The 11,944-nt window shown below is 41.4% G+C and overlaps 1 protein-coding gene across 1 annotated transcript; it reads right to left on the reverse strand.

Annotated features, from left to right (window-relative positions):
• Positions 1-2,291: 2,291 nt before the first annotated feature.
• On the reverse strand, positions 2,292-10,366 carry psat1 (phosphoserine aminotransferase 1). Its single transcript, XM_079222418.1, has 9 exons — positions 10,124-10,366; positions 8,545-8,605; positions 8,218-8,287; positions 6,602-6,807; positions 4,854-5,026; positions 3,981-4,150; positions 3,489-3,617; positions 2,803-2,940; positions 2,292-2,643 (listed from the first exon to the last, which is right to left on the reverse strand). Exons 1-9 carry the CDS (start codon positions 10,178-10,180, stop codon positions 2,541-2,543), a joined length of 1,107 nt encoding a protein of 368 aa, XP_079078544.1. The 5' UTR covers positions 10,181-10,366; the 3' UTR covers positions 2,292-2,540.
• Between the last annotated feature and the right edge of the window lie 1,578 nt (positions 10,367-11,944).

The following is an 11,944-nucleotide window of genomic DNA, read 5'->3' on the forward strand; positions in this document are numbered from 1 at the left end:
TCTGACTCAATGGGGTGAGCTAAATCACTCTGAGATAAGTGGGTCCAACACGGTTTGCAGACAAACGTTTCTTGATAAACACTTCCACCTAGTGGTCATTTGCAGGAAGAACGTTTATTTTTTAATTTTCTTACTTTTTCTGCCTTGTATGTAAATCTTGATAACCTGGGTTTCTTTTTTTTTAAAATAATTGTTAAGATGAATGCCTGCTACAGTCTATCCATGTAGTTTCAACGGATAAGTACATGCATGTATTTTAAATATACACACACCTATACAAACCCCAATAACTCTTCCGAGAGGAAAAACATGTTACAAGGTCACTTCCGGACAATCCAAACATGCGAAAAACTGCGAATGGCTCATTACATCAGTTATGGTTCCTTCTACCACCAGCAAGGACACGCTTGTGCTGTCTATGAACGTTTAACAAGTTCAAATCGACTGTTTTTGGTTCTTTTAATAGATCTTTAAACTATCTTATGAAAGGCATCTTTGAGGCCACTAGTAGTTAAGTTAATGGATGATGATGAAAGGAATGAGGAAGGTGTCAAATATAAGCGGTCACATAATTTTAATCTTTTAATAGAATACAATTAATTCACGCAGACAACACATTTACATGATAGTTATTTTGTATTCTTAGCAGCCCGTAACGACGGGATACGTCATTGATCTCGGTAATGCCTTTCTAATTTGTTTACCTTTCCTTGAGGGAGGTCAGAGTCTCTGCTGCTGAGATCATCTAAGGGGGTGAAGTTGGGTTCATTTGGACCAAGGGTGGTTAAAATGATGCATTGTAGCATTTTGGTTCCGGTCCCGGTTCTCGCTGACTTCTTGTTAAACCAACCATGAGCGGTAAACATGGAGTGGGAGTTAACACTGACGGCTAACTCACCTGACATCGAACGCCCTTCCAATCAGCGTCGAAGAAGCGATTAGAAGCACGATTAGTATCATTAGACTGCAACTCGGCCGCATCATTATGATGAGTAATGACCAACAGGTGGAGACGGGACCAAAGACCCAATGTGCTCACGTGCATGAGGCGGATTGCACCTTTTAGTGGAACGGACAAAGCACACAGAGGCTTCCGCTTCGACGGCTTTGACCCATTAAAGCAAGAAAAACATGTTGTTCCTGCTCTGGATGTAATGGAAGGAAAACATCCTAAATATACATTGACATGTATATTTTTACTACTTGGTTCATTTGCGTCCGTAGATTTCCTCCCAAACTCATGATTTTACATATTTTAACATGACATTTCAGAAAATGTACAATAAAAAAATAATATTATCTTAATGCGAGTAATCAACTGGAGAGGTTTCATGGTGATATCTATTATACGCTATTCACCTGTAGTGTCTTTCAACATGTGTGTTATTTTACAAAACAAATCTTTCAAGGTTGTTTTAATATAAATGAGTTTTTTCCTCAGACAGATTAATAAATCTCTTCTTCAGCAGCTCTTACATCAAAAGCTTCCCAGTTTTATTCCTCTCTAGATTCTGAAGGTTTTTAATTAATAGTAAAAACATGGCTTTTTGGCTATATTTTCTGATTCATGAAATAAAAAAATACAATATTTATATATATTAGAGTCAAGGATTTTTACAGACAAAGTTTTTCACGTCAACAAAATCAAACAAGACTGTTGATCCTGGCTTTGTCGAGTGTTTCGATTTCTGTACTGGAAATGTTTGCAAATTAGCACATATTTATAAAGATGATGCATATTAACACAAAGTTGTACATATAAAAAATAAAAGATTGTTTTGATGCAAGTAATCGACAGTATTTACTATTCCATTTCTTTACTCTTTTCATCTGTAGTCTCCCCTTACATAAGTGTTGATTTATGGCTTGATACCGATCAATGAGATCACTTCTTGACCAGATTACAGGATCAGCGGATGGATTAATTAGTAGTAAAGATTTTGAAATGATGCCAAAAATCACATTAAATTCCATTCACTTCCATCGTATTTGGTTGAGGCAGAAATCTCAAAAGCTGCTCAAACGAAACCAAAAGCTGTGTGCAAGGCTATCACAGATACCTCTGGTGACCCAACCCTTTAAAAGGTATATTAGTCCATTTTCTAAACAATACCTGTAATGTGATTATTAAAAGGAAACCAGACCGGCGTCGCACAGCTCGGGTAACGCTGCCTCTCTGCCCTCTGAAGGGCGATGTGTGTTCATAGGGGATTTGGATTACCCGAATTTAAAGTAAAATGACACGTAAGACAAGAAATGACGCTGCAACATATAAATATGATCAAGTTAGATTTACTGGAATGTAAATGTGTTTTGAGCAAGTCACAACATCACCTGCCGTCTGCGTATTAAAGCACCGTTAGTCAACATTAAAATACCATTTCTATGAAACACAGATGTAATTAAGACAACAGTAGTGGTTAAAGCTTATTCTGGCCAATGAAGGAGTTTTACAAAACGAGCTTCTAAAAAAAAGGTGCAGCTTTCAGATCCAACATGGATCTCTAGTAAACCAGGGTTGATGTGTGTTGACGGCTGTTTTATTGGTGCTCTTTCATGAACTCTTTCATAAAGCTGGCCAGGGCTTCAGTGTCCTCCATGGTCACGGCGTTGTACAGAGATGCACGAATTCCTCCAACTGACCTGCAGGGGGAGACAAACCGCCACGTTTGAGGTCCGCACGGGTCCAACTCCAAGCAGCCGAATCCCTCGTGGCGTTCACGTCCACTCACAGAACCCAACTTGGATAATTCTGTCTAGTTAGAGACCAATGAAGTGGGTCTACATGCAGGTGGGACTAACCTGTGTCCTTTCAGCGAGATCATCCCCCGTTTGGACGCGCCGGCCAGAAACTCCTTCTCCAAGGCTTCGTCTCCGTCTTTCTTCCCCACGCGAAATGGTACGTTCATGCGGCTCCGACAAGTCACGTCCACGGGACACCTGGACGGACGGACACGGCGGGACGCGACTAAAAAATCTGTGTTTTTCATCGTTACCGTCGTTGTACACTACATGGGCTTTGGTTGGCTTACGTATGCATTTACATGTTTGATGTGAAGGAGAGCTTTTGTTTTGAAGGTACAGTACAAGTGGGTTTTCCAAGCATTTTTTGTTCAACACCGGTTGTTGTCGTCGTTAGCCGTTAGCCGCTAGCTGCTGGCTCAGCCGTCACAATGTTGAGGCAATAGAAATGCTCTGAATGTTTGTATTTAGCACCTTCAAAGTTTGAGCTCTGTTCTTTTCGGAAACCAAATGGTGGTCATGTTTTTATTGTTTTCCTTCTTAGCTTAACAGTTTTGTGCATTTCATTATTCAGCCGACCTTCTGGGAACCATCAGCGGAAGAGTTAGACCAGATGCAATATTTCATTGTCTTCCCATGAAATATTGGTTTGAGATTTAACATTTTTAATCTTTCCCCAGAAGGTTTTAACCTTCACTGAATTTCCCATTTCAACATCCGTTGCTGACGTTTTTTCCGCCACTTACTCATAGAAACCGTTGGAGGAGTTGATGAGGTCATAAATCATGGAGGACTTCTGCTTGTTGAGCGTCTCCATGGCAACGCTGCCGCCCTGGTTCTTAATCCACTCCAGGACCAGACCCATGATGTAGATGCTGAAGCGGCAAAATAAAGTTACGAGCCATTTTTGACACAATGATTGTGAAATGCTTTTAAATATCCTGAAAGACATATAGATAAATATTTTTGGGAAACACTCATATTTGCTTTTTTGCGTAGAGTTGGATGAGAAAATGAATACGTCTCATGTAGCAGCCGGTTAGCTTAGCATACGATAAAGCCTGCGGGTTTCTTTGGTTGAGCGAGGCTAGCCGTTTCCCCTGTTTCCAGTCTTTATGCTAAGCTAAGCTAACCAGCAGCTGGCTGTAGCTTCATATTTAAGACAGACAAACATTAGGAGAATCCTAAAACGTGAACTGCTGCTTGAGGAATGAGAGAACGCAGCGAGCAGCCGGTACCTGAAGCACGGGGGCGTGTTGTAGAGCGAGTTCATCCCCGCCTGCACCTTGTAGTCCAGGACGATGGGACACGCCTTCAGAGCGCGGCCCAACAGGTCCTCTCGCACGATGACCACGGTCACCCCGGCACAGCCCACGTTCTTCTGCGCGCCGGCGAAGATCAGCCCGAACTACACGAAGGGGACGCGTTGAAATACGACACGTTACCGTGTTTTATCTCATTAAAGCTTAATAAACCATTTAGCTCATTAGAACTTAAAAAACTATTTAATCTCATTAGAACCATTTTATCGCATTAGAACCACAAGAACCATTTTATCTCATTAGAACCATTTTATCTCAATAGAACCTAAACCATTTATCTCATTAGAACTTAATAAACCATGTATCTCATTAGAACTTAATAAACCATTTTATCTCATCAGAACCACTTTATCTGATTATAACTTAAACCATTTTATCTCATTAGAACTTAATAAACCATTTTATCTCATTAGAACTTAATAAACCATTTTATCTCATTAGAACTTAATAAACCATTTTATCTCATTAGAACTTAATAAACTATTTAATCTCATTAGAACCATTTTATCTCATTAGAACCATTTTATCTCATTAGAACCATTTTATCTCATTAGAACTTAAACCATTTTATCTTATTAGAACTTAAACCATTTTATTTCATTAGAACCATTTTATCTGAATAGAACTTAAACCATTTTATCTCATGCATTAGTTTTTAAGATTCCCCATTTTGACTTAATAATAATAGAATAATAAAAAGGTTTTCCTGACGGTTCAAACAGTCGATATGGAAGTTTAGGGGCGGAGAGACCAGGAGTCCAGAAAAGAAAGAATCCCTCCGGTCCTCACCTTTGACACGTCCACGGGTCGGGACAGGAAGTTGGAGGACATGTCGCTGACGAGGATCGCCCCGTTGGTTTCTGGCGTGAAGTCGTACTCCACGCCGTGGACCGTCTCGTTGCAGCAGTAGTACACGTAGGAGGCCGAGGGGGTCAGGGTCCAGCTGCTGGGGTCGGGGATTTCTGGAGGGAACGACGGCAGAACAGTTAAACCACCGTCTTTGGTTCACTTCTGAAAATCTAGACGGAACCTTTTAACCCGATAAAGGGTCTTCTTCTCCAGGTTCACCGTGTTCAAGTAGTCGAATGAACCCCAAATTAGTTATATTACTTTATTATTTTATATCAAGAATTTATATTTTCAAAAAAAACTTCACTAACTATGAATAACCAGCATGAGCTAAGCAAGATTGGCCGAAAACCCTTTGAGCGGTTTCCGACATGTTCAAAATGTGTGCTTTCAGACTCTTACCAAGGTCCCACATACTAATAACACACCTTTTTGGAAAGAACAGGCCCTAAAGAACCCAGATCTGCAATAAAAACCACAGGAAAAAAAGTGGAAAGAACCAGATGTGCCAGCTGACTTTCTGTCTGCACGGCCAGATGTTCAGAAACATGAACAGCCTCCTCTTTCTGGTGACGGCCGCTTGAAGAACATACATTTCCATAAAAGCACTGTAATAAGCAGCCTCCAAACGTTGTGGCAAACAACAATTCTGCTTAAAAACCTCAGTCGGACTCAGCCATGCGGTAAAGGCTGCTCGCATACCGGAGTCTCTCACTGGCAGTCGGCTCCATTGTGTATTGTGGAGCAGTCTGGGCACACGGCCAGCTCTACTTTTGGTGTGCTAGTTAAATTTTAGATTTGGTGAATCGAGGACTCTGAATTGCTCGCGGGAGTGAATTTGAGCGTGAACGTCTGTCTCGACGTGTCGGCCCTGTGACCGCCTGGCTACCAGTCCTTCGAAATGTCATAATTATATCAATTATATCATAATTTTATTTGATTTGTTGAAACATTTGTTTGGAGAAGCCACAGTGTCGTTCGACCACCAAAATCTAAATCAGTTCATCCAGGAGTTCAGGTCAGGCGGCGGTGTCGTAAACCCTGCATTCTTACCAATGGCCATTAGAGGGCGACTCTTCTGCTTGCAAAAAGAAGTCTGGTTGTATAGAAGTCTATGCTTCATGTGTTAAAGCTGCATTCTCTCTCCTGACCACCAGGGGGCGACTCCTCTGGTTGTATAGAAGTCTATGCTTCATGTGTTGAAGCTGCATTCTCTCTCCTGACCACCAGGGGGCGACTCCTCTGGTTGTATAGAAGTCTATGCTTCATGTGTTAAAGCTGCATTCTCTCTCCTGACCACCAGGCGGTGACTCCTCTGGTTGTATAGAAGTCTATGCTTCATGTGTTAAAGCTGCATTCTCTCTCCTGACCACCAGGGGGCGACTCCTCTGGTTGTATAGAAATCTATGCTTCATGTGTTAAAGCTGCATTCTCTCTCCTGACCACCAGGCGGTGACTCCTCTGGTTGTATAGAAGTCTATGCTTCATGTGTTAAAGCTGCATTCTCTCTACTGACCACCAGGGGCGACTCCTCTGGTTGTATAGAAGTCTATGCTTCATGTGTTAAACCTGCATTCTCTCTCCTGACCACCAGGGTGCAACTCCTCTGGTTGTATAGAAGTCTATATAAATGAATAAAAAGACCGATATTAGTCTTTTTTTTTAAATCAACACAACCCTTGACTTACTCGTGTAGCGATCCAGCTTCGGGTGGACGATGTTGACTTTGCCGTACTTCCCCGCCTCTTGGGCGGCCTTTTCGGACCACGTGCCGGTCACCAGGTAATCGGCGCACCGGTCCTCTTTGAGGCCGATGAGGTTGAGGGGGACGGCGCTGAACTGTCCCGACCCGCCGCCCTGCAGGAACATCACCTTGTAGTTGTCGGGGATGTTCCTGTGAAGAGAGAAAAAGGTATACAAGTGAAATATATGGTTTGATAAATGAGAAAATTAAAATTTCACAGATGTGCCCCAATGCAAATTTTTGGAGACCTCATCTGAATGTTCTGTTCTAAACCCTCTCTAACTTTGTTCTGCTTCACTTTTTAGTCAACCTTTGCAGAGAGAATGTTCAAATATTGAGCTATGATTTGGGTTAGAGAATGTTCACATATTGAGCTATGATTTGGGTTAGAGAATGTTCACATATTGAGCTATGATTTGGGTTAGAGAATGTTCACATATTGAGTTATGATTTGGGTTAGAGAATGTTCACATATTGTGTTATGACTTGGGTTAGAGAATGTTCACATATTGAGCTATGATTTGGGTTAGAGAATGTTCACATATTGAGTTATGATTTGGGTTAGAGAATGTTCACATATTGAGTTATGATTTTGGTTAGAGAATGTTCACATATTGTGTAATGACTTGGGTTAGAGAATGTTCACATATTGAGCTATGATTTGGGTTAGAGAATGTTCACATATTGTGTATGATTTGGGTTAGAGAATGTTCACATATTGTGTTATGATTTGGGTTAGAGAATGTTCACATATTGAGCTATGATTTGGGTTAGAGAATGTTCACATATTGAGCTATGATTTAGGTTAGAGAATGTTCACATATTGAGCTATGATTTAGGTTAGAGAATGTTCACATATTGAACTATGATTTGGGTTTGAGAATGTTCACATATTGAGCTATGATTTGGGTTAGAGTTGGACCTTACAGCTGCATCATTTCAAAGAAATAGTCATCCTGAAAGTGATTTTTTTATAGGCGGACCTGAAACCTTTTCACTTGTTTCTGTGTGTCATCTTCATTTACTCTTAACCAGTAACATATAGACTGATATTTGCACATCTGAACAACATCTCACATGTGTACCTTTTATTATAACACCAACATTATTCAAACAGCCCTAGTGGTTGCAGAGATACACCCTTTTTAGTTTGGGGATGACATTTTCGAGGAAAGGGCCTAAAAATAGGTTGGTGTTCTATTGGTTAAAAAAAGTTGATTAAAATTGCCTGCATGTGGCCTCCGTCTTGCGTTTTCGATGATTTATAGCAGTCAGCGTCAAGCTCACTTACAAACGCATGGCCCAACCCTGGAGCTCTTTGGCATCGGGCCACCGGCAGCCTAACAAGCAGTTGGAGGTGAAGGGATTCAAAAGGAATGCGCAATTATTGCCATAATCCTGCTGGTCCCGTCAATCAAGTTTTAGTTTGCATACTCGGGTGTTTATGCAAGTTTCCCGCTGTCTTGAAAGCACCGCGATGGTGGAGGGAGGGCAGAGGAAGAGGAGGAGGAGGAGGAGGAAGAGGAGGAGCCACGTGAAACGACAAAGAGCAGCACTTACAGCAACTCTCTCATCAGACTCTCCGTTTTGTTCATGATTTTGTTGAAGTCCGCTGATCGGTGACTCATCTCTGGTTGGAACAGAATCAGAAAACACAGCATGAAGATATCCTGATACCCTAAAAACATTGCAACTTTGGGAGATTCCTACTGAATTTATTTGCTTCAGATAGCGGAAGCCTCATTATAGCTCCGGATGAACTTTGGAATAACAGATGGGGCCTTTAATAGTGAGACTTGAAAACATTGTGAACGCATCCTTTAATTGTTTGCATGCATTGACCGTGAGAAAGACGGCGGTTTCGTCTCGTGATGCGGCTCCACTCACCGAGAACGCTAATGCCGAGGCCGCCGTAGTTCAGGAACTCCTTCTGTGCTTGAAGCAGCACCTGAAATACAGAAAAGCACCACATGTTAAGAAGGCAGGGTTGGTAATCTTGAGTAACTAGCAGGAGTACGGGAGTTAATATAATTTTATTATCCAACCGAAAAAACACAGCACAGTGTTGCCGACACTTTCCCAATGAAAGCAGCTTGCAGCGTTAGCTTTAAAAGCTAACACAGCTAGCAGCGCTAGCTTTAAAAGTTGCTAAATCTGATAAAAAAGGTTGCCAAGTCATCAACACTGGCAGCCCGCCCCTTCAGGCCTCCCATTAAAGCCCCTCCCCCAAAATGAAGATCAAAAGAAGTGGGTGTAGGCATCGTGGTTTGTGGACTGACGTTTTGAAGCCAAGATGGCGACAACATCTTGGATTACGGTCGTCGCCATGTTGTTTTTTTTTGCAATCAGTAAACGGAAGTTACCATATTTGGAATGCAGAGGAACGACGTAGAGACGCCGTATACGTCTCTGGTAGCAGCGACGACCTGCCAATCACAGAAAGCCCCGCCCCTAAAGCATCCCCTGTCTTATGGCCTGTTTGACTGATATAGATGCCTGTATGTATGCCTGCTTATATTTTGAGCGTCTTTCTTTTAAAAGCATATTATTATTTCAAACTCAGCGTAAATGAACGTCATGAACACATGAATATAACACATTTACATGACTTTTACAAAACTTTTGGTACTTAATTTTTTTCAAGGACTTTTCCAGGCCTGGAAATAAACATTTTAAAACTCCATGACTGTGAGAACCCTGCTTTAGGTATTTCTTAAAAAGACTTTAAACGCCAAATAGAGGTCGGTTAGTCACATGTTATTGTTTTTACCAGGTTATTAATTATGTTTATTATTATTATTATTATTATTATAGTAATCATGTTCCCATTTCTTTCAAGGGTCATTGTAAGTGATGACAAAAATAATGATAATATTTTTTGATATCGCAACTTGTGTTGTAATTTTCTGAACTTAAAAGTAGTGGAACTGTTGTAATATTTACCTTTAACTTATGATATCCACATTATTCAACTTACTACTTTCAAAAATAAATGTATGTTTTTATTAAATATTTAGCAAAAATAACAAATGGTTTATTGGGATAATCAAAACCTAAAAAAAAATTACCACTTTTTAAGATGACGCTGCTTCTTTCTTTCTTTTATCTCGGTGTTTGTTTTACCGTAAAAAAAAAAAACGCGCAAATAGTCTGACGGGCGTGATGAGGCTCTCTGATGACAGATCACTCACTGCCATCTGCGCCGCCTCCGCCGCTGCCAGCGAAGCACGAAAAGGAGCCGGTGTTTTACTCCCCCGCGTGAGGATGACGCAACTCGGCCCGCAGTTTGCAGCCTCCGCCGGGGAGCGCGAGCCGCCAGCCACCTCTAACTGCGCGCGAGTCCCTGTCGTTATCAAGAGAAAGTAGTGCCGACGGAGTTTTAAAACGTTTGCACGTGAGCTCGTTTTTTTTGTTCCCACGTTATTAACGTTACACAAACGTTACACAAGTGTGCGTCTAAACTTACGGATGGCGGGAGTTTTGCAGGTCCTGCGCCGAAGTTGATGACTTGTTTCTGCTCCATGATGTGACGTGTTATTTAAAGAGAAAGAGAGAAAGATTTCCCGGTGGATGTCTGCTCTGCTTTGCTTCAGCGATGTGGATGATTCCCCCCCTCTTTTTATTCTTCTTCTTCTTCTTCTTCTCCTCCTCCTCCTCCTCCTCCTCCTCTCTTCTTCTTCTCCTCCTCCTCTCTTCTTCTTCTCTTTCTCCTCCTCTCTCCTCTCGCGCACGGCTCGTTGCAAATTATCCAGCGGTGTGTGAAATGTTGCGTTCAGGGCCCCGTCGTAAACGTGTGTGCTCCACTGAGAAAACCAGGTAATGCTGTACATATCTGGCCGTATAAAATAGAGAATACGTCTGTAAACGCCTCGTAGCTTGTTCGTGTTCATTTATGTTTAATACGTAACGTAATTAGTTTGATATGTTTGCACATATTTGCATTATTTGTATGTAAATACAAATATATAGAGCAAGAACTGCCACACATGTTGAGCCTGAATTAATTTCTGTTTTATTTTGATAATACAACTCGTCAATAACAACAAAAACAACAGATACACAACAATAAAACAAAGACCATTCTATTATGTTTCATGTGTGTTATATTCGTTTACGTCTTTGGAAATACAAATATTTCTGTTGTCACCTGAAGGTAGCATGAGCACCCGGATCTGCCAGGCAGCCGTTTCATTGGCTGGTGGCACATGTAGTGTTTGTAAACGGCTTTCATTGGTCAGCTTGGTTTTAGGTCTGCACTGATTGGTTTTGAGGTCACGCCACACAAAACAAAAGCGCTGACAGCAAAGAAGAAGAACTAAATTCATTGCTTTTTAATTCTTTTAACATCACAGATAACAGTGTCGCATTATTAAGGACCATTTATATAACAGCATGGAGCCAGGAAAACGTGTTTAAATGATCATGTCCATGTTATGTATTGTGTAAAATAAAAATAATTTAGGTAAAATACAGGAGTGATAACCTTTAGCTGCTGTATCACAACATCACCAATTAATCAATGGGACCTGCAAGAATTTGGACATTTCAAAATCAGTGCTGGTGAGCAACTTTAAAGGTGCACGTTGTTTCTGCAGAGATACATGTGAAGCTGAAGGGGGAGAGAAAGGACTTGTGGGTAAATCTCTAGGAGAGCGTAAGACCAACCCAGTAAAAATGTGACGAGCCTGCAATGAAATAAACAAAAAAATGTCCATTCCATTTATGTCCAAGTTGGCTCCGCCTCCTATTGCACACATACACATCAACTGTAGCTCGGCTGACATCACAAGTAGGATTCCCTGCGGATGCGTGCGCATAGATTCACAGACAAAAGAAGCACGCTTCAGGACTTCAGAGGAAAATGGAAGGTATTTCGTCTCTCAATGTGCTGTGATTCTGTTACTAGAAGAGCTAGTATCCTGCACAGAAGAGAAAGATAAAGATGAGGAAACACCAGGAGCTCCTTTTTTTTTTTTGCGTCCACTGATTGCATTATTAGTCCAAGCTGAGTTTGAAAAATGTGACAAAGATAATTTTTGATTCAGCAGCTTGTGAACGTCACGGGGTGCTCTTGATGTGTTTGTCACTTTTAAGAGATCACAAGGAAGGCATTACTATTCACTCAGTGAGTGTGTGTGTGTGTGTGTGTGTGTGTGTGTGTGTGTGTGTGTGTGTGTGTGTGTGTGTGTGTGTGTGTGTGTGTGTGTGGCGTGTTATGCCGATCTTGTGGGGACATGCATCTTATTTCGCTGTGGGGACTCAACATCCTTTTGGGGTCAGTCTCTAG

This window comes from Taurulus bubalis, assembly GCF_910589615.1.
Source record: "Taurulus bubalis genome assembly, chromosome: 8".
NCBI lineage: Eukaryota > Metazoa > Chordata > Actinopteri > Perciformes > Cottidae > Taurulus > Taurulus bubalis.